This window comes from Durio zibethinus, chromosome 10, assembly GCF_047325235.1.
Source record: "Durio zibethinus cultivar Kanyao isolate XHJ-2024 chromosome 10, ASM4732523v1, whole genome shotgun sequence".
In the NCBI taxonomy this organism is placed as follows: domain Eukaryota; kingdom Viridiplantae; phylum Streptophyta; class Magnoliopsida; order Malvales; family Malvaceae; genus Durio; species Durio zibethinus.
The window spans coordinates 7,566,552-7,588,019 of NC_143171.1; the positions used below are offsets into that span (position 1 = coordinate 7,566,552).

General features: G+C 34.4%; 4 protein-coding genes across 7 annotated transcripts; 2 read left to right on the forward strand and 2 right to left on the reverse strand.

The window, feature by feature from the left end:
- Positions 1 to 364: 364 nt before the first annotated feature.
- Positions 365 to 1,804, reverse strand: LOC111292795 (uncharacterized). Of its 2 annotated transcripts, none has more exons than XR_002690545.2 (3): positions 1,033 to 1,183; positions 747 to 929; positions 365 to 666 (listed from the first exon to the last, which is right to left on the reverse strand). XR_002690545.2 is itself a non-coding variant. In XM_022885379.2 (3 exons), the coding sequence occupies exons 1-3, from the start codon at positions 1,741 to 1,743 to the stop codon at positions 586 to 588; spliced, it is 315 nt and encodes a 104-aa protein (XP_022741114.2). In that variant the 5' UTR covers positions 1,744 to 1,804; the 3' UTR covers positions 365 to 585. The 2 variants fall into 2 exon arrangements, 1 of the variants encoding a protein (XP_022741114.2); XM_022885379.2 differs by lacking the exon at positions 1,033 to 1,183 and adding an exon at positions 1,693 to 1,804.
- On the forward strand, positions 1,318 to 4,972 carry LOC111292794 (uncharacterized). 2 transcript variants are annotated; one of them, XM_022885375.2, is made up of 9 exons: positions 1,318 to 1,475; positions 1,772 to 1,843; positions 2,209 to 2,283; positions 2,530 to 2,613; positions 3,546 to 3,615; positions 3,693 to 3,784; positions 4,003 to 4,044; positions 4,143 to 4,223; positions 4,429 to 4,568. In XM_022885375.2, the coding sequence occupies exons 1-9, from the start codon at positions 1,449 to 1,451 to the stop codon at positions 4,480 to 4,482; spliced, it is 597 nt and encodes a 198-aa protein (XP_022741110.2). In that variant the 5' UTR covers positions 1,318 to 1,448; the 3' UTR covers positions 4,483 to 4,568. The 2 variants fall into 2 exon arrangements, with proteins under 2 accessions (XP_022741110.2, XP_022741108.2); XM_022885373.2 differs by lacking the exon at positions 4,429 to 4,568 and adding an exon at positions 4,575 to 4,972 and having other exon boundaries at positions 1,322 to 1,475.
- A 269-nt stretch (positions 4,973 to 5,241) lies between these two features.
- Positions 5,242 to 12,561, reverse strand: LOC111293040 (ADP-ribosylation factor-like protein 2). Of its 2 annotated transcripts, XM_089766652.1 has the most exons (15): positions 12,291 to 12,561; positions 12,051 to 12,190; positions 10,706 to 10,843; positions 10,219 to 10,315; positions 9,985 to 10,119; positions 9,272 to 9,362; positions 9,064 to 9,169; positions 8,812 to 8,954; positions 8,653 to 8,732; positions 8,207 to 8,551; positions 7,366 to 7,580; positions 7,165 to 7,275; positions 6,853 to 7,015; positions 6,494 to 6,574; positions 5,242 to 6,137 (listed from the first exon to the last, which is right to left on the reverse strand). In XM_089766652.1, the coding sequence occupies exons 11-15, from the start codon at positions 7,428 to 7,430 to the stop codon at positions 6,000 to 6,002; spliced, it is 558 nt and encodes a 185-aa protein (XP_089622778.1). In that variant the 5' UTR covers positions 7,431 to 7,580; positions 8,207 to 8,551; positions 8,653 to 8,732; positions 8,812 to 8,954; positions 9,064 to 9,169; positions 9,272 to 9,362; positions 9,985 to 10,119; positions 10,219 to 10,315; positions 10,706 to 10,843; positions 12,051 to 12,190; positions 12,291 to 12,561; the 3' UTR covers positions 5,242 to 5,999. The 2 variants fall into 2 exon arrangements, with proteins under 2 accessions (XP_089622778.1, XP_089622779.1); XM_089766653.1 differs by lacking the exons at positions 12,051 to 12,190; positions 12,291 to 12,561 and adding an exon at positions 10,981 to 11,229 and having other exon boundaries at positions 9,272 to 10,119.
- Positions 12,562 to 19,252: 6,691 nt separating this feature from the next.
- On the forward strand, positions 19,253 to 21,225 carry LOC111292867 (GATA transcription factor 18-like). The gene is made up of 2 exons (XM_022885478.2): positions 19,253 to 20,071; positions 20,180 to 21,225. The coding sequence occupies exons 1-2, from the start codon at positions 19,619 to 19,621 to the stop codon at positions 20,477 to 20,479; spliced, it is 753 nt and encodes a 250-aa protein (XP_022741213.1). The 5' UTR covers positions 19,253 to 19,618; the 3' UTR covers positions 20,480 to 21,225.
- The last annotated feature ends 243 nt before the right edge of the window (positions 21,226 to 21,468 follow it).

The following is a 21,468-nucleotide window of genomic DNA, read 5'->3' on the forward strand; positions in this document are numbered from 1 at the left end:
ATATGATTATTATGATCTGCTTAAATTTTTTTTATTTGATTTTTAGTATTAATAAAATAATGAACATAATAGTCCTTTTATAAAAAAAATTTTTTTAACTTTTTTTTCTCTAACTTTTCCTCTAAATTAGAGTATTAAAAAAATTAAATTTACAAAAAAAATCAAATGTTATTTGATTTTCACCTCTTTTCCTCCTTTTAAATTAAATATTTATCCAAATAAAAGATCAGAGATTTTGTTTACTTTCCTTTTCTTCCTCTCCCCTCAATCCAAACACCTGTTAATGTTAAAGTTCAGCAAAGAGGAGAGGAGATAGAGGATTATGATTTTGGCTATAAATAGAAAGAACACAACAATATCATAGTTCATATGAAGAGATAATCTGCTAATTAAAACAGTGTTTTTACACCAAAAAAGCAATAAATCATAACCTTCTCTGCTATGCCACTACGAAATATATATATATATATATAAAAAATTATGTTCGACATTTTCCTGAAAAACTGTTGCACCCAACTTTCACATCCCAAATAATAAAAGCATGGCAAGAGATAGAAAGAGCTCTCAGCTTCATTAAGGCCGGATCTAGTCTTTCTTCTGAAAAGGGAAAAGAATTGTAAAGTTATCAAACGTATCAATGCAATTCCAGTCCCAGTCGTCAATTGCCTGTTTCGCACCAAAATAAGCCATTAATTAGAAGTTAGAACAGCACGTAAAAAAATAAAAATTGCTAGTAATATAATTACCTTACGAAAGGTTTCTATGAAACAAGCCTTGTGTTCATCAATGGGAGCATGAATAAACTCACTGAACTGATCCCGCATATTAGCCACGAACCCTGCATTCTTATCAGATTTCACCCTTTGACATGAAGAAGTAGGGGTTTGGATTTCAGCTTGGTTTTTCTCGGACTCCATCCTGGCTAGCGCCTAACAAGGAAGATATTAATATTGAACAATTAGCGTAGCAAAACAATATAAAAGTCTCAAGCAAAAGAGACTGAAAATTTGATGTTCAGAAACAAGAAAAAACCTTAAGAAAAAAGAAAACCAAGATCAATGTGGAAAAGCTGAAGCGAGAGAGAGACTTCGAGATAAAAATATTCTACAATGTTTGACGTACAAGCCAATTCTACTAGCTTGCGCGACAAGAACGGTGCTTGTGAAAGAAGTTAGAAACGAATGGTTTCAAGTTTCAAATAAAGGGCAGGCTTTTTTTCCAAGTCACGTGAGCGAAACGACAGCGTACAGTAGACATGGTCTCGAAGAAGAAGAGTTTAGGATAATTTGGAAGACAGCCTGAGCCGGCCTGGCTAATTGTAATTGGTTGACTTTCTCTGGAGAAGGAATTAAACGAACCGTAAGCAAGTGAACTGTGGATGTGATGTTTTCAGACACGGCTTATCAAGCAGCATCCCTAAGAAAGCGGAGCTTGTAAGAAAGAAAAAAATGGCTGCTGGGAAATCATCTTTTAAGGTTCGTTTCACTGTTCAACCTTCAATTCAGCTTAAAAGCTTTGTAAATATTTAAACTGATAATTGGCAATCATCATTCATTTCCAGGCATTTTCTTGGCTGTTCATTTGTATTTTGGATTGAAACAAATATTGATGAAAAGGAACACTTTGTTTTTCAGGGAATAAAAAGTTTATTCTTTTTTCAATGAAACAGAGAGCTAGAGAGAGAGAGTCCACCTCACTGGCTCCTCCATAGTCTTGACATAAATTGCTTTTTGTTTCTTTCATAATCAATTACTATGATATTGGATGACAGTTGATATTGGGTTCTTCATCAATGGCTCGACAACGAATTCTAGCTGAAATGGGTTATGAGTTCACAATCATGGTATGTTGTTAAGCTACTTATATATATCATTTTCAAAGGGTTCTTAAAAGGAAAAAAGACCCAAAAAAGAATTGGCATACCTAACCAAGTCACCCCTGGTTCCAACTAAAGGACAAAAGTTGGGTTTAAAAAACAATTTGGGTTTTTTTCTGAATTGAAGAATTATGTATTTTTCTCATTGGCTTGAACAAGTCACCCTTAACTTTGTTACTAAAATCAGGGTTTTAAGCATGAACTTTTTTTTTTTTTTTGAACTTTTGGGCTGGAAAAGTATTTGGATTTTCTCTGGTGAAGAATTCTATTGAGGGGTTTTCTTTTTCTCATTTAGTAAAGTAGGAAGAAATTTAACTGCATATGTGATTTAGACTGCAGATATAGATGAGAAAAGCATTAGAAAAGAAAAGCCAGAAGAATTGGTAACAGCTCTTGCTGAGGCAAAGGTATGACTTCTTTTGCTTTGTTGTAGCTATTATAACTCTCAGTTATCTCACAAAGTGCACTGTTGCTCTTGCTTTACTCTTTCATTTTCTATTTGTGAATCGACTTCATGGAATAGAACCTAAATCAATAGTTTAGATGAGTAGACAAGGAATTTCTTCATTCCATTCCGCAGTTTTTGTCCTTTTGACGGCTTTACAAGTTATTACAGTTTTATTATTACTCTTACCTTAATTTCTTTTTCCTAGGCAAATGCCATCATGTCAAGGCTTCAGAACACTGGTATGCTAGAGAAAGACGCTCACACAACATTGTTAATTACTGCAGATACGGTATTCTTTAACATGTTGTCATTCTATATTTAAAGGTTTTTTTCTTATGATTTAGCTAACAAGCACGAAGAATCATTGACTAAAAAGCATTCATATGTCAGCCGTGAAAATAAAAGAGTTTAATTATTGTGCATGCTCTTAGTATTAGACAATAACTAACACCAGTTTTATAATTAAGCGCCTTAAATCTGATTGGTGTGCTGGTAATGCAATTTCATCACGTATCTTGTTGTCCTACTCCTAGATCATAATGGATAGCAGCGCAATAATGGCTGATTCCTAATTTTGGATCTCTCTCATTACAAGCTAATGACAACTGGATCTTTTGATTCCTATCCACTTATCTAGCTATTTGAATTTATGTTATAAGCCTGATAGATTTTTCACATTATCCCACATCAGCTAAGATGCTTATTGGAGGTGGTGTGGCTCTACTAGAAGAGAACCTGTTCCTGTCTTAGCTTCCAATAATGCTACCCAAGTAGCCTGCATATCCGAGTCTCACTAGAGATTTACTTAATCCAAACATATAGTCCTCCTTCAACAATCTTTTGATTGGTGGCAGAGGGAGTAACGCTAAAGATTGGTAGATGTAATTATTATGATAGTTTTCACCATGACGTCAACTTTTCTTCTCATGTATTATCTAGGAGTGTATCACATGTTAGTTTCTGACTCCTGGTAGACAACATAGTTAGCTAGGAAAATGTCTGAACATTGTTTATTTCATAGATTTGTTGTTTCCTCATATCTTTAACTGGTGCTAAGTTGGCATATATCACGTCTATCAGAACTTCTGTTGGTTAATTATTTTGGCCTGCCTTCTATAAAACATGTCACTAGTAAGCATAAGAATAGTATCACCATTTGCTGGTCTTTTTATTTGTTGTCCTTGGAAATTATGTAAGGTTATTTCTTACCTGTATATGTAGGTGGTGGTCTATAAAGGGATGATCAGAGAAAAACCATGCAGCAAGAAAGAAGCACGAGAATTCATCAAAGGTTTGTTTAATATGCTTCAATCTGATGTCTTGCAACTACAAGAATTAGCTGGATTTAAAGGTAATCTATGGTTGCAGGATATTCTGGGGGCCATGCAGCAGTGGTAGGATCTGTTCTTGTGACTAACTTTAGAACCGGAGCAAGCAAAGGTGGATGGGAAAGTGCAGAGGTACTACTCAATTCCAAATATATTTAGCTTCTGCTTTTGGTGAAGAGCAGTGATGAATTGCATTTTAATCTTTACTCTTTTCCTTTATTTTTAATTTTCTTTTCTGAATAAACTCTTGTCAATCGAAGCATTTTGTAATTGAAACTGGATCCGTGCTACCTTTCTTAAGTCAATTGCTACTCTGTCCCACGAGAATAAGATTAGTTATTGTGCTACAGGTTTACTTCCACGACATACCAGATGAAGTGATGGATAACCTGGTAAAATTTATATACACATGTAATCGCTTGATTTTCTTTTCTTGAGCTATTTTTTTTCCACCTGATTCAAGTCTTTCTTGATGGCGAGCCGTGCTCAGATTGATGAAGGAATCCCATTCAAGGTTGCTGGAGGTCTAATGCTGGAACATCCTCTAACGTTGCCATTTGTTGATTCTGTGGTGAGCTTGTTTCTCTTGTTGCTGTCTCCCACTATCATTCAACATGTTTTTTTTTTTCCTTTTTCCCCTACTTCACGTAATGAACACCGTAGACATGGCTGACTAACTTTAAGGCCCCCAAATTATCTGGTCCTAACCTTCATTTTCAACAATCTGGTGCACCTGTATCTCCAGATTTTGATTTTGTAGTTTTATTGGATGTTAGGATCAACCTCAACATTGTTGGGGGGGTCCGTTCTGCTCCATCAAGGAGCTGTAAGTGATCCTAGGGTACCTGGTCAAGATGATATGGTATTTGGCACTTGCCTTTGAAAAATTCCTATGACATAGCATATGTTGGGTGTTTGGCAGATAGGTGCAGCTGATACTGTGATGGGACTATCAAAATCTCTCACTGAAAAACTTATACAGGAAGCTCTACTTAAAGAAGGTTTAACACCTGGCGTTCAGATTGTGAACCAAGGATATATATCGTGAACAAGTGAAATTTTCAAGCCATGTGCAAATCGGGGGCTTGAATCTCCATCAAAATAGTCTGCATGTAGCTAGGCCCTTTCTAATGGAGTTTTTCTTTTTCCTTAGGCAGATGGTGCAATAATTTTGCTTTATTTTTTACCTCTTTCTAGATTATACATTTTGTTAACTATTGTTTGTTAACATACATTAATACAGGGAGGAAAAAAAAAACTGAAAGGAAATGTAAAACTCTTTTTGTGGAAATGAAATCCAATATGTTTAAGCCGACCAAAGGTCACCATGTTTCTAAAATTTGATGCCTATTTATATCAATATTATGGCATGAGGCCTCATGCATGACTAATGCAATGTATCTTCTAACAAAAGGAACACAGCTTAAAATCTTATAAAAAAATCATATATAAATTTGAAAAAAAAAAAAAAGTGTTTCATGTGTGAGTTGATATTTTTTGTGCTTAACACAAAATAAAATGAAACACAGAGACACAAACACAAAAATCATTAAAGATTGCATTTAAGTAGTATTTTTATCCTGTTAATATTAAAGTGGAAAGGAGATATATGTGATATGAAATAAAAATAAAACATTGGGCTAAAGCCTACAACCAAGTGCCTTAAGACAATTCTTTTAGCCCATAAGAATTGAATAAATAGCAGGCAGCGGTTAAGAAAACCCTAAACTGAATGGTCCTCTTCAGACACCTAACATGCGAGGCTTGAATGGCTGTAGCCTCGAATACGAGTCAGTCTGAAACAGGAAAAGAGGATCTGATAACAGACTCGGGCATCTCAGAAAGCAGTTGCCGTACTTCTCTATCAGCTCTTTGCTCGCTATGATGCCTACAACTACAATTGCTACTTGTCTTTCCTCTCTATAACTCTCTCTTACATCCTTTCTGTTAGTCGATTTCGTTTGGTCTGGTGTAGGAAACAATCTCGGTTTGTAGAGAAACCTGCTTCCAGCTTGCAGCTTACTTTCCAGGAGCTTACTTCTTTTTCCTTTTCTTGTACTTTTGTTCCTCGACTCCATCACATAAAAATATCGTGAAAAGGGAGACAAAAAGAAAAGTTCTTCATAATGCATTAGGGGAGAGATCAAAACAAAGAGTAGCACTCAGATTGGATGGATTTGTTAAATACAAAGTGCAAGCATGTATTTCAAATCTTAAAAATTGATAAATTTTATATTTGTGCTTAAGAGGTCACCTAAGAAGGGTACTTGGGTTTTGAAATCCTTGGCCACAAATTTCTCCTGCCAAAATGAAGCATCATAGCATTTTTACATCAATCAGATTCAGGCTAATCAAGCATGTAGATCCGGGAGGCAACATCTTGAACCAACCAATCAAATCCCTCAAGAAGCCCTTCACCCGAGTATGCACTACAGCCTACAATTTTCCAATGCCTTGTTTTATCCATGGCTTCCAGGTTCAGCAGCTGCACATTTTTATGTTCAAGATCAAGAAAAAAACAGTAAAAAGTAGACAACTTTTAACAACATTCACATGCCTAAAATAAATCAGCATTTACGTAAAGGCTTAATGGCTCAAAATATCTGAAATGGAAGCCATAAAAGAAAGCTTATAATACAAAGCTTAGTGTCTAGACATGGCATACATATAAAAACTTTGGGAAAAGCAGGTGCCACATCCAAACACAAAAAAATTGCAAAACCAGTTTCGGCCTTTGACAAAGAAAGAACTAAATGTAGCATTCTCAGTTTTTGCAATCTAACAAACACCAAAATTCAAAAAAAACAAATTAATAAAGCAATTAGGAGTTGGTAGCCTTACTTTGGCAATTTCAGCTGGTGTAAGAGCACCTTTAATGTCCTGTTTGTTAGCTAGTATCAGCAAGGATGCTCCTGATAACCTCTGCAACACAAGGAAAAAAACATTAACTCCTAAGAAAATAGTCCACAAAGAAATCCTCAGCCACAAACCCCAGAAAGCTTTGCCAGGCAATAGCTTGCAGTGTTTCATTTTCTGATAAATATTCATTGCAACAACCTCAAACTGCTATAGCAAGATAGATACCTTCACTGAAATGTGTACTATTCTGAATCCCAGTTTTTGTTGTTAAAAGAGAATTTATATAAGACAATTCAAAGGAGCAGATTAATGGGAAAAACAAATCAAACAAAACACCATACCTCTTCCTTTAGAAGATTATCAAGTTCCATTTTGCAATCATTTAATCTTCTAAGATCTGAGCTATCAACAACCCACACCAGACCATCAGTTTGCTCAAAATAGTTCCTCCAATATGATCTTATAGTTCTTTGACCACCTACATCCCATATATTCAGAGTATATCTGCCAAAACCCAAAATCAAATCTAATTCAACATTCATTATTCTGATAAAAAAGAAAACTAGAAAGAAAAACAACCCGGACAGTATTTTCAAATACTTGGTGAGCTTAGCTAGTTAATGATTAAATATTGTGAAAAAGGAAAATTTTACTTTTGGTAGGTGATGGTTTTGATGTTGAAGCCAAGAGTGGGACTAATGACGCTTGTGTCCTCTCCATTAATCTTCAAAACAATGGTGGTCTTCCCTGAATTATCAAGCCCACTGCACTGACAAGTTGATAGAATTACGAATACAAATTTTCGAATGAGCAAGAAAAAAAAAAAAAAAGAGAGAGGGAGAAAAGAGACTTACACCATAAGGATTCGCATTTCTTTCTCTTTTCTCTTGATTTTTCGAATGATACTAAGAAGCCCCATTTCTTCTACTCACAAGTCACAGCAAAGCTCGAAAGAAGCTAAGAAAGAAAAAACTCTTGATTCATCAGCAGATCGGGAAATTTTGATTTCGAGCTTTTTGGTGCGAAAGTAGACTGTTGCTTTGCTTTCACTTTAAACAATGCCGTTTTGCTGGAAAAAGAAATATTGAGATATCATTTCTTTGCCAACTTTTTCCTAATTTTTTTTATAAATTCTTTTTCATAATTAACGATTTATGTTTATTAATATTACTAATAATTGTTATTAAAAAATGAAAAAATAAACAAATATTCACATGCATTTTATCAAATAATAATTTCACTGCTTAATAATAATAATAATAATTAATAATAATACATGCGCTAGTTAGCGTTACATCCCATACTCAGCATTTTTTACTTTGTTCCTTGTTTTAAGAAATTATTTAATACATTATAAGTGAAATTTTTTTAATTTTTTAAAAAATTTAAAAAATTAACATATATATATTTTTATTCATTTGAATAACAACTAAAATTTAAGTTGGAGACTCATTTCTTAAAATCGACTCCTACACAAATAAATCAACAGGTCATTGGAATAATCAATTTGCATATTCTTTAAGCAAATCTTCACTCCATTTTCTCCCCTAAAATATACCTATTTACTCTGTGTACTGAACTTATATCTGACCAACATAATTTTAAAAGGTTAAAAAGTAAAATTTCTTGTAGTTTTTTGCCTACATAGAACAGTAAAACCAACAGCATTGAAAGGGTTCGTAGTCCATATCCAACCTCAGCACCCTGCTAGGATTTTGCTGTATCTGTTGGCAGGCACAGGGGTACAGCTCTGGAGGAAGGTGTCCTTTGCTTCAAAGTTTTTTTTTTTTTTAGCCACTACCTTTGCTGCAAAGTTGAAGATTCAAGATCCAGTAAAATATGAGTTTCCTTGCTCGCGCTCGCGCCTGCTATTTCTGCTGTAAGTCTGGGGGTTCTCTAAACCATTTTCCCTTTTTTTGAAAGCCTGGGAGCCTTGAGCAAATAAACATCTCTCAAAAATCCTTCCCCCAGTTCTCCTCCATTTCTCAACAAACCGACTCGATATTTTCCCTCTAATTCTTCTTCCTCTCTTTCTCGTTTCTTTGAAATGTGAAAGTATAGATCAGAATTCAGTATGATTTGTACACTGTTGTACATCAGGAACTACCATCACCAGAAATTTAATGCATAGTCAATCATACCTTTGATTGTTCCCATGTAGACCGATAGCATCACCCGCGAAAGAATCATACCACAACTTCAATCTGTAGGAGAACTCTTTCTACAGATGTAAAGAATATGTAAGCACAAAAGAAGAATGCTGCTATGATCAATATCAAAGTTTTTTCCTAAATACTTGCCTCTACATGCCCGACAAAGCACCTTAGTGGATAAAAGTTTTACCATTAGTTTGGTTTTAAGATGCTCTAAGCGGCCCTTCATATCAGCAGGCAATAGGAAAGGGTGGAAAACATTGCTAGCATTGCCATGAGTGCCGTGTCTCCTTGAGAAAATCATTATTACATTACTAATAATTCCACAATAATTTTGATACCTAAAAAAAAAAAAAGAATATGATAGTCGTGCAAACTTTTGCCTTCCCAAGAATATACCTGGGTCCAGTTCAGATGTGAAGAGAAGACGTTTGGGGTAAGGTAATCTGTCTCCATGGAGAAGGATAACAGCATCATAGAGGCTTAGAAGAGTTCAGAAAAGACACTGCAAGCCAAAAATTGGCCAATATAAGTATAGGTTAACAATCATGTTAAAGGAGAAAAACAGGAGTGCAATATTAAAAGTCGACAAGTGTGTATAATGCACCTCCCATCCATGGGAATCAGTCTGATTTTGCAATGAGTTTTGTCAACAGGTTTGCACTACTTCAAGCATAGGCCACCAACCTTTTAAGCTCCTTTTGCATTGCCAAAATGCATCAGTTGTAAGAAATAAAAAGCTCTACTACTAGTACTTATCAACATATGGGTGCAAAGGGTTGCAAAAGTGCCAGCACAAATTATTCCAAGTAAAGGTGCGTGTCTTCGAAAATTGCTCAATACAATGTCATACAGACTCATTCATTTCAACTTTTACAAACTAGTGGTCCTACAAGATAGATTATTTCTATGAACTGAATTGTCGAGACACAATCTGTCAAAGAAGGGCACCAGATAAAAAAAGATTGGGGTGGAGGGAACATACATGAATATATCATTATACATGCAGATAAACTTTCATTCTTAAATGATTCTTATGATCAAGGAAGAAATAAAAAGAATCTAACATGGTTCAGCATTAAGTGGGCATTTATAGTCTTTGAACAACCATCTAATTACAAATAATCTACACATCCCATCCCTCACACACCAAGCAGGAAAGCAACCATTACGATAAATCACCAGTCCACAGATTGGCCCCTAGGTGTTTTAATTAAGCCCCCATCCAAAGCTTCATGAGGTACAGGCATCCAGCTGCAGAAACATAAAGCCTCAAGGTAGATGAAGTGCAACCAAATTCAATTCAAAGAGATCACTAACCAATGGGTTTGGCGAGCATTTGGTCCAAACTTCGGATGCTTTGTCATAAGCAGTAGCCAAGAACATGGCCTTACTTTCATTTTGGGTGTTTTCCTCATAAGCTTTTCTACTTTGCATAAAGTTATCCTAGACAAGCTGCATACAAATTAGTGGCCACTTAATAAAGAACAAACATGAGGGAACAATATATATCATATACTCTTAATTAATCATTTTCTGAACTATAGAACTTACATCAATCTCTTTCTCACCATTTTGGCTCAGATCACCATTTATATGAACAACCAATGGAGAAAAGGCCTAATCCTGTTCTGTTAGTAGTTGCAAGAACCTGATATTCATGGTAAGAAAAATGGGGAAGCCAAAGGGAATGTCAATTGTCAGTTAATGTAGTCCCTTCACAGCAGTAATTTCACGTTGTTGCTGAATCAATCAATGGCAGAGAGCCATATATGTCAATTACCTACATACTTATGAAGTAAGCTACATCCTAATCATTTTATAATTTTAGTAATCTTGCAATCGCAAATTCCATATAAAATTAAAACTAGAAATTCAGATTCAAGTAAGCTTAACCACACAAGACAATGTGTTTAAGAAAGTATAGTACAGGTCTACCAGCATACATAGTCAAAATAAGAAAAACTTCATGTTAAATGTATAAGAGGTAAAAGAAAATTTCTTACTAAATGCAACTTCAAAGTGAAAGAGAGAAGCAAACCTTACGAATCCGGTGATCCACGAACAGGGAAAATTAAATAGTAAAGGCTTCAAAATGAATTAGGCAACTAATAGTCCGACAGCCTCCTCTGCCAAGCAAGCTGAAAAGAGATGTGAAGCAAGCCACCGTTTTGCAAGCCTTTGCAAACATTAAAACAGAATCCACAAAAATAAGGAAATTTTCAGACTATTTTCTTTCAGCCAAATAAAATAAATTTCAATAATTAAAAACCAAAAGAAAAGACTCAACAAATTAACACAAGCCAAAATCTGCACCTAACAACTGACCCAAACATTGGGTAACAAAACTGCAATCTATTAATCATGCTTGCATGTTGACTACGAACAAAAAGCTTTTTATCAGCAGATGAACCCGCTTCATTTGGTCACGCCCAACTAAAACAAGAAATAAGTTCTGTTCACCGGACTTAGGCCTGTCTCATGCAAAATTCTAAGACCAAATGCATATCCATTCGTGAAAACATCCACATCTTCCTCAGTAGCAGTACATGTCATCCCCTAGTTATTCTGGAGACTGCCATAACACTTCATTAACTAGATTTTTCCCAAAAAAAAAACATTTGCTATATTTAATATGGCCTAGCGACCAGGGCTGACACCCTGACTTAACTCTCTGCAAGGAAAACTGATTTAATTTTCTCAATTGACACATCATCCATTGGCCAATTACCAGAACCTTCCAACTAAATCCGCACAAATAAAAAATTTTCAACTATCTGAATAAGATAAAAGGGAAAAGAATAACTTCACAAAAGGGTTAACATTACGAATTGACCTTGAACTTTAAAAATTTTTAATGTGATACTTGAACTATAAATTTGTTAATTAATGCGATACTTGAAGGGTTATTTATGTGTCATGTATCATTATTTGAAATTAACTACGTCAGAGATAAGTGTCACATTGGTTAACAAATTTATAATTCATGTAACACATTAAAAATTTTTAAAATTCAAGTACCACATTAAACATTTCATTATAGTTTATAGATCATTCATAACATTACCCTTTTTGTCAATGATTTATATAGTCTTTCTCATGAAAACACTCCTACTAATTTTAAGAAAGAAAAAAAAAAGCTAGTGAATACCAACAACTTCAACTTAATATTAATACAAAGATTATGTAACCCAATTTAAACCCATAGTAACCATTTCTAACTCATTAATAAAAGAAAAAACAAAATTCGAGTGATATGGCCCAATTGCATATACTAACAAAATTACACGTAAACTTTTCATATACTACACATAGAACATATGCATTATTATAAGTTAACTGAATACTATAGTAAACAAAACACTGCAAATTGAAGAGAAATGTACCTTTGGTATCCGGCGGAGAAGATCCACATTATCATCTGGCTTTGCTATGCAGCCTATTGACTAACTACCACCAATGTCAATAGACCTTCGCTTCTTAAATTTAAATTCCACTTTGTCTGCACCAATATCTCCCACAAACCCTGGGCCGAATCCGCAGTAACCGTCACAAATTTTCGTTATTATTCCCTTAAAATCTTACGAAACAAAAATTAATTAATAAAACAGATTTTTTTTTTATACCTGAAGATCTTCAGGAATTTTGTCTATGGCAGATTTGATGGTGGAAACGGTGTCGTCAACGAGCTTAGTAAGCGGAGGTGAACACTTGAGACGAGACTCTTTTAACAACTCTTGAACTTTGAATTCCATGGAGTCTATGTAAGTTTCTGTCTCCGTTGTTCTTTCAAGGAGCAAAGGAGACGAAGAGTTGAGCTACCGGCTGGGGTTTAAGCCGAGGGAGAGCCGGGTTTTTCCTCCTTTTAAAGACGTTAGAGAGGAAATAGATTGAAATAATAAAGCCCAAAATTTTATGTTAAAAAAAAGACAATATTCAAGCCCCAAATATAACGTTTTGGTGGGCAGAGGCGGCAATAGAAGGCTTATGAGAGAGTTGAGCTGTTAGGGTTTTTACATTTTAAAGGTTTGGCGCTTTGCTTGGACCCAATTAATTTAATCCCAAGTACTCCAACAATCAGGAAAGCCCGTTTGATAATTTTTGTTATGAAGTAATAATAAAGATATTATAATATCATAACGGATTTTTGGAAAAAATACTTCAATAATAAAGACCCGTATAGGTAATCATGTCAAAGTATTTTATTGGAGGGATTCTGCTCATGCCGAATCTGCCTTAAACAATGCCTGCCCATGGCACAACGAGAATCCTTTCACACACTGCCAAATTTGGGCTATCTAGGCTTATCCATTGTGTTGCGTTTTCTTTCCACTAACTACCTAACAAAAGCCCCAAGATATAAATTTGGGTCGTATAGGCTTTTTCAATGTACAGCCCATCTAAGCTTTGGGTTTTCTTTAGTCCCAATGTAAGCCTCAACAGTAATTTTGTTGTTTTTAAAATATATATTATTCAAAGTAATTTAAGTTATCAAATTGCACCTAAAGTGATCGAGTAAGTTTTGAGGAAAAAAGGAACTCCTCAATTTGTTGAGATTTGTATAATATTCTTACTTGTACTATAGACGGCAAGGCCACAAAGAGCAGGAAAATTTGAAGCAGGTCCAAATTTAGCTATCCTAGGCACATCTCTGGAATCTCAGGATTCAGGAACTAGCTGTTCACTTAACCAGCTGCCATTGAACTCTCGTTGTTTGTATATATAGTTAATCAATATTGTTCTTTTAACAAAGCCTGCTGCCATGTTGAAGAACAGGGAAGTAACTTCCAATTGACAAGTTTCTGAAGCGTCAAAAAAGATCTCCAGAAGAATACTGTAGCTCAGCACCAGAATAGACTCTGACTGATTCCAAAGCCCCACTCTTCAGATGCCTAATAATACTCTTTTCTGACAACAATTATAACTTTCTTCATAAAGGGGTGTTCTTGGTTTTTGCTACTTGATCATAAGTTGAAAAAAAAAAAAAAGCCTTTCAAAGATCCTGAAGTTGTGGGTTTTCTGATATGGAGATCATCGCATTTCGGGCTAAGATTTTGAATACCAACATCTTTTGTTTTACTCTAGTATATATAAAATTATATTGTATCAATGTACAAAATTTTGTACAAGTTTGTGTTTTCCAACAGATTTTACAAGAAAAAGTTGAGCTTTGCCCTGAATTCAAACTGGGAATCCGATAATGATCAATTGTCATTTTTCGTCTATAAAGATATCATGGTTATGTCTTTGAAAAAAAAAAGTCTGACGTTTGTCACGCTTTATATTGCCAAAATCAACGGGACAAGGGGCTAAGGTGGAATTTGTGATTTAAACAACTTAAAATTGCAAAGCTTTCTGCCAGCTGATCATAACCTTTTCTTCTTCGCCAGGGGAATAAAGATGCAGCAGACAAGATATTGGAAAAGACCAGTCAACAAATATTGAAAACGGAATCCCTGCAGGTTGTACCTGTTAAAGGAATTTACTGTTTATTCAACGTTGTGATTCAATATATTTAAAAAAAAAAGAAGAAGAAATAAAAATTTGTGGAAGGAAAGGAAGAAAAGAGTGCCCATAGCGTAAGCTTAAAGCATTAAAATATAATGTTTGGCTTTGGAAAAATGTGTTTAGTTACAGGGGAAAAGGTTATATCTAGAGATTCAAAGTATTTAAAGAAAAAGAAGAAAATGGAAGGATAAACAGAGATTGGTTTTCGTAAAGAACATGCATACAAATGAGTCAAAGGAGACTAGATCCAGCCCCATGATACCTATCCCCATCCTGAGGCATTCACTCATGTTTTTTTTATCAATCCTTTTTTTTTTTTTTTTTTAATTTTCCCTTTTTTTCATTTTCAAAGAAATTATGGTAAGTAGTACTCCATTACATGATATTAGAAGTGATAATTTTAGACACGATACGATGATATAATGTAAAAATGATACGAAAAAAAGTACATATATATTTTAAAAAAAATATTTCGTATTTATTCGTGTCAACAAGAATTTCGACACGACACAATTTATGTCGTATATGTGTTAATTCATTTAAATATATAACATGACATGAATAATACGTTTAATTTAATTTTATCATACGAGTACATATTTAATATATTTAACATGTTTAATATATTTTTTATATTTATTTGAATTTAATATAAACATATAAAAATTATTTTAATTTTTAATTTTTTAATTATGATACTTAATTAGCTATTTAATATAAAAAAATTATTTTAAATATTTAATTATGATATTCATTTAATAATTATTATAAAATTATTTTTATATTAATAATATAAATACAATATTAATATTAATGTTAGTCTTATACATTATTATTTTATTCTTTAATCTTTAATAATTTATCATTTTGAATTTGATACTAAAAATTAATATAGTTATATAATATAAATTAAATTTTATATATATTAAATACATATTAAATTAGTATTAAATTTTTTATTTTTTTAAATATGTAAGTACTTTTTTATATTATTAATATGTCAAATTTATTAAGTTATAAATTATGGGTAGTTTTAGTTATTTATTATTTTAATCATATATATTCGTATATATTCATATTAGTCATGTTTATTCGTGTCGTATTTAAATAAATTAATTATATAAATGTTAATCATATCGTATCGCGTGTAATACATATATTAAATGCATTGTGTTCGTGTTTAAAATTTAAAAATATTTTATAATTTATGTCGTGTTTGTGTTTTAATAATTCATGTCATTACATGTGTCAAACGCGACACTAAACACTACATGAAAACATAAATAGCCAAGTCTACATGACATCATTTTTTCTACAACTTTTTTAATCTAGTTTATATAACATTCATTGCTCATTAAACCTCGGAGCTGAAATATATATTGTTTCCAATAGAAATGAAAATGTACATAATTATTTACATTTTGAATAGAAATGATTATATAAACACAATATATTTTATCTTACAAATATATGCTAGCTAGCTGGCTAGAAATTTTAATTTTGTTACTGATTACTGTCTTTTTTTATATAATTGAATAAATTTTATTCATAAAAAAGTAAGTTTATTACCCAAAAAAAAAACATTTAAAGAAATTTAACGATAAAAGAAACAAAAAATAATAAATAAATTAATCTAAAAATTTATCATTGAGATTTCAATTATGATAAAAGAAGCCTATTAATAGAATTAATATACGAGTGCCGAACACCATGCTTAAACGCAATTTAAGCTATTTTAAGAATTATAGACAAATGGGATACCCTTGAAGTTAGTTTAGATGTCTTTCATTTGTGTCCATAATTTGCTTAATAGTAATTTAGTGCACACAAACATGTTATTGCATGTGTACGAAAATAAAAATTTATCCACATATTAAAATATTTCAAGTTAGTCATTGGTGCGTCGAGTTTAATCTTTACGTTAAGCATATAGTAACTTGATAAACTCATAAGACAGTTGAAAAAGAAGGAGAAGGAGAGAAAGAGAAAGAAGCGAAATTTGAATGAATCTTTTAGATTACAGGCAGGGCTATTGGCTTTAGACTTCCTTGGAGGAGACAATTGGAGGTTACAGTGTTCCTTAGGTGTCATGATACTGACAACAGCTTATCTTTCATAGGACGGCTTATTAGGTGGTTTTGCCTTTCTTTTTTCTTGTTCTTCTTCAAACAAACACTCCTTTTCCGAAATGTTGGTCCATTGGGTCGTCGGGTCCTCATTTTCCTTTTTGTTTTATAACCTTTTTCTTTTCCAATCCTTCCACCCTTCCTTCCAATTAAAACTAATTAATTATTTTTATTACTTTTAAATTCTTATCTGGCAAAGAACATCTTGTCAACAACAAGATCACTAGACGAATCCCCAAGTTCCTCACCCCCTCCTTTTAAATTTCACTTAAAAAAAAAATCCCACTCTCCCAAGAGACATTCCAGTTGTATTCTCGTTGCTTTTGAGGAACGTTAAATATAAAAGCCTGTTATAAGACTGTGAACAAGTCTTTCCTTGTTTGACACATTTGCATGCATGGCATTGGCATGCAAACGCAAAACCCAAACTACTAAATAAATAAATAAATAAATCCATCTCCACGTTCCCACGTGGCATCTGGAGAATTGATCAAAGAATTTATTAAACCCTGATACGATCTCTTTGATTTCCTTGGAAATGTTGGACATAAAACTCTAACCCTTGCCCAAAATTGGACCCCACCAAATCCAACGAGCCACATAATATCACGATTAGTTGAGCATGTAAAATAAAAGCGTATCCAAAACCTAATCATGTTCTGTGGTTTGAGATGGTTAAGCAAATCCCAGAGTTTCCATTAAAAAGAGTATAAACAGATCCTCATTTATTACTCGAATTTATAGGCATTTGAGCATAGTCTTAATCTGCTCAATTCTTCCTCCACTCTCCTCTCCAGTGCGTGTTCTCACGTTTACATAAAACTTTAAAACCCCACGAAATTGTGGGTCTCGTGGCAGAAAAAGATGATCGGAAATAGCAAACCAAAAAACCAAAAAAACAATCCAACGCTTAGCGTCTTGGGCTAATCGCAGTTTTTTTTTTTCGTGCTTTACAAAGTGAAAACAGAGAGAGAGAGAGAGAGTATCTTTTGGAAAGCGGTGGTCGTCCCGTTTGTCGAACTAAGGCCTCACCAATCTCTAGACGATCTGATTCTTTTCTCTCTCTCTTCATGTTTTTTTGAATCTTTTGATCATATTCTTCAGAAGGTTTTTTTTTTTATTCGGGGTCTGGCCATGATGGATGTGGGGTCATTTCTGATTGTTTTGTTTTCTAAAATTCTCATTTTCTACATTTATTTTTTTAATTTTTTTGACCTTTTCCTTTTTGTGGGTTTTCATCTTTGACTCAAAGATCTTTCTTTCTCTCTCGGTAAGCCAAGTAGAAACAGAGATGTTTGTTACTTTGATGATTGCAAAGTATCTCATTTTAATACTTTTTAATTTTAATTTTTTTCCCTTAACTTTCTTTTTATGTTCGGATCTTCTATTATTGTGCTAAGACAAAATACTTGTATTACTACAACGATTAGAAACCAAAAAGCTTTATGGGGTGGTGGTGCTGATGGGTTTTGGATACGGCACATGAGGAAATTATCATGACGAAATTGGCTTTGGTTTTGGAGTGGGGAAGTTCACGTGATTCCAGGGTACGGGCACTGATTGTAGTAAGCTTGAAAGTAGAAACTGGTTGTTTTTGGTGCGTGGGAGGGCATGTTATTGTGGATTGTAAGATTGATGGATTGGACTGCCTAAAACAACTAACGAAGTGGGCATGTTCGGTAGCAGTGGTCATTGCTCCATTGAACAACTGATCTCACTCGTACATTAACTCACATTTTACTTCCTTTTTCGCCCACGGGTAAAACCAGTGCGTGGTGAACAACATTGCCCTCCTATATTGATGAAGATCTTTAGACAGTATTAGTCAAGAACAGTCATTCTTTGACATTATTATTCAAATTCAATTGGTTGAGAAATTGAATCTAAATTCAGCTATCTGATCACTAAGACATAAAACCTTTCAAATGTCATAAACCTACAAAAATTTAACTACTATTAATTCATCAATGTTTCTGGGAATTACAAAATATGTCTCTATACATGGCATCTACATCAAGGTTATTTATTCACTGTCTTATGTACCTTTTTTCTGTAAACTTTTTCTATGGCCAACTTGGGAAAGAACAATTTAAACTTCAAACTTCCATTGTTTTTTTTTTCCTTTCAAATGAACAAAATGAAAAGTATGATCAAAACAATTTGATCGATCACAATCTTGGGTAATATATTGATGGGGACCATGAGAGACCTTAACCTGAGAATGAATATACCTTTGGGGGCATATGGCAGTAGCCATTGGAGCGTGACGACAAACGCAGTGAGAAGGAGCGTGGAAAAGGGCAGGCGAAACTATTCCATTTTCCTTGGGAGGCTGGCAGTGACAGAGCAGAGAGGCAGAGATACGGATACGGACAGAGGTTTTGATGTATTGGGTTTGAGACTAATAGGGCCTCGTGATCGGAGAAGGCAGATCCATGGAAGACTGTTCCCGCTAGTCACGTGGGCTCTTTTGACTACCCAATGACCAACCCAGCTGCCTCCCTCGCTTTGTTAGGAGCACCCCCCCCCCCTTTTTCCGTTCACCTCACCCTTCAGTATGTAGTATAAATTCAATTGGCCCCAACCATTTTCTTTTACGACATATTAAAAAAAAAAAAAAAAAAAACCCACTTCCATCATTACAAATTTCAAATAGTAGCCTTAATTCTTTACACTTCCCCCCTGAGTCTGACAGGCTTATATAAGAGTAGTAGTATTTAACAACATCTACATATATTATATATAGTTAGTTTTTTATTTTGGGTTTTTAAAAGTGTTATCTCACTTTTTCTGTAACATGCAACCTGGGTCCCCATCTGTCTATATCTTTATTTCTCTCTTGCTATATACGCATGTACATCTCTCGATTTGCATTTGACAACAAACGTGGACTGCAGGTGCTGACTGGTATTTCGCCATTTTATTAGCTTATAAAGCTACCAGACAATAACTCTTCTCAGTCCCCTCCTCTCTCGTACCAGTAACCTCTCTCTCTCTTCCAAGTTTTTGTTCAAACGCTATATTATTGCACTTCGCCCCTCAGTTTTACTGTCAGGCTCATACTCCCCTGCCATTACCATTTAACTATAAACTCCCACCACCCCATTCTCTTTCTTCAATGCATTAGCCCTGCTTTTCTTTCTCTTCATCTGCAATCCCTTTTTTTCTTCTGTTTTCTCTCAGTTGGCAATTGTTGGTTGATTGATCAATATTCTGAATCAACGCCATTTGATCTTTTTGATATATCCATATAGTGCTGAAATTGAGGTGAAAGGGTATAGTTAGGCCTTTGACATATAATCATAGAAAAAAATTGAGAAATGATGCACAGGTGCAGTAGCTCTCAGGGAAACATGGTGGGTCCATGTTCATGTGGTCTGTTTCATAGCCAAAGCAACTCCTTCTCGATGTTATTTTCCATGCCAAACCACAAATCTTTCGATGAAACAGACATGTACCCTTTCACTTGCTCTTCATCTTCTTCCGTGGATTGCACTCTCTCCTTGGGAACTCCATCTACTCGTCTTTGCGAAGACGACGACAAGCGTATCCACCATGACCACCGCAGTGGTAATTCTTGCATGTCCAACTTCTGCTGGGACTTGTTACAGAACAAGAACACACCTTATTCACAGCAAACACCAAAAGTTAGCCGTGGAAGCAATGGAAATAGCAGTAACAGCTCAGGCAATGATCCTCTCCTAGCTCGCCGCTGCGCTAACTGTGACACCACTTCTACACCACTTTGGAGGAACGGACCAAGAGGTCCAAAGGTATACAAATTTACAATTGAACAATTCTTTCTTCAAAAACAAGTATACTTCTTTTGCGTTTTTAAAAAAAGATTTTTCATCATTCTTTTTTTAATTGTTTAATTGCAGTCACTTTGCAATGCCTGTGGAATTCGATTCAAAAAAGAAGAAAGAAGAGCTACAGCAGCAAATGCGAACAACTCATCAGGTGCAACAGCTCCAATGCTGGAGCAACATCATGGCTACCACCACAACAATTCATGGGTTCATCACTCTCAGAACCAGAAAATGCCATGTTTCCCTCCTGTTAATGAATTTAGGTTCATTGAAGATACTGATCGAGATTCTGATAATGGCAATCCCTTCCTTTCTTGGAGACTCAATGTCACAGATAGGCCAGCAAGCCTTGTCCATGACTTTACAAGATGAGTTAAAATGGAAGGAAAAAGAAGAAAAAGAAAAGAAACCCCCACCCTATGGACGGTCTAGATCATGCAATAATGACTGGAACGTATCACGATAATGATGTTGATGAAGATATTGTTTGTGATGGTGATGGTTACATGGTCTTCGTTTCGTGTAGTCAAAGTTATTTTTTATTATTATTTTTTTGCTTTTTTAGTTTGTTTCCTTTGTCTCCGTATTCTAGATGGAGTAAGAACGGGATAATTCTATGTTCTTAGTTGCTTTTGAAATTTTTTTTTTTTCAAGTTCTTTAACTTTTCTTTCTCTTTCAGTTTATTTAAAAACGTCTCTGTTTGAAGAGAGTTTCACTTTCACTTTCACTTTTCCCCTAGTTGCCCCAGTTCCTCTTCCCCTTATTATCAGATATCAAAATCATGATCATCACGATGATGATCACTTCAGGACCCTTAGATTGATTACTGATTCTCCTGATGTAATGTAATAATATAGGACGTGCTAGCTTACATTTGCAAAAGAAAAAAAAATGGCACCCTTTTGTTCATGTTAATGAACTGAAGTTTACTTTACCTGAGACTGTGGACTCTGAAGCTGCTGCTGCTGCTGCTGCTGCTTGTTGGTTCTTTTCTATTTCTCTGAATTTCACAACTGAAAGAGAAAGTTAAGAGAAAGAGAGAAAAAAAATGGGTTTTTCATTTCATTGTCATTGGAATTATTACGTTTGATTCTGCTGATAAGTCTGATCGTCCAATTACTTTGTGTTTAACAATTTGTGATTGTTCTGAGCCTGAGAGGACACTGTGCGGTTCAGAAAGTATAGTAATGCAATTTGTCGTATTAGGCTTTTTGGGTTCGGTCTATGTCCAAAACACAGAGTCACATTCTTAAATCTTGACCGTCAAATTGTCCTTTAATGCACAGATTGGGACACGCTACAAAATTCAAAGTTGCAAACCCTATTTTTTATTTTTACTTGGCTTTCTTTCTGTTTTATT

Coding starts and splice junctions, on each gene's coding strand:
- LOC111292867 (XM_022885478.2), top strand. CDS start 19,619: ATGATGCACAGGTGCAGTAGCTCTCAGGGAAACATGGTGGGTCCATGT. Junction 20,072..20,179: donor ACGGACCAAGAGGTCCAAAG/GTATACAAATTT, acceptor GTTTAATTGCAG/TCACTTTGCAATGCCTGTGG.
- LOC111293040 (XM_089766652.1), bottom strand. CDS start 7,430: ATGGGGCTTCTTAGTATCATTCGAAAAATCAAGAGAAAAGAGAAAGAA. Junction 7,016..7,164: donor AAAACCATCACCTACCAAAA/GTAAAATTTTCC, acceptor GGGTTTTGGCAG/ATATACTCTGAATATATGGG. Junction 6,138..6,493: donor CACCAGCTGAAATTGCCAAA/GTAAGGCTACCA, acceptor AAAAATGTGCAG/CTGCTGAACCTGGAAGCCAT.
- LOC111292795 (XM_022885379.2), bottom strand. CDS start 1,743: ATGAAAGAAACAAAAAGCAATTTATGTCAAGACTATGGAGGAGCCAGT. Junction 930..1,692: donor ACTATGGAGGAGCCAGTGAG/GTGGACTCTCTC, acceptor CTTCCTTGTTAG/GCGCTAGCCAGGATGGAGTC. Junction 667..746: donor TCATAGAAACCTTTCGTAAG/GTAATTATATTA, acceptor GGTGCGAAACAG/GCAATTGACGACTGGGACTG.
- LOC111292794 (XM_022885373.2), top strand. CDS start 1,449: ATGGCTGCTGGGAAATCATCTTTTAAG. Junction 2,284..2,529: donor CAGCTCTTGCTGAGGCAAAG/GTATGACTTCTT, acceptor TCTTTTTCCTAG/GCAAATGCCATCATGTCAAG. Junction 2,614..3,545: donor TGTTAATTACTGCAGATACG/GTATTCTTTAAC, acceptor CTGTATATGTAG/GTGGTGGTCTATAAAGGGAT.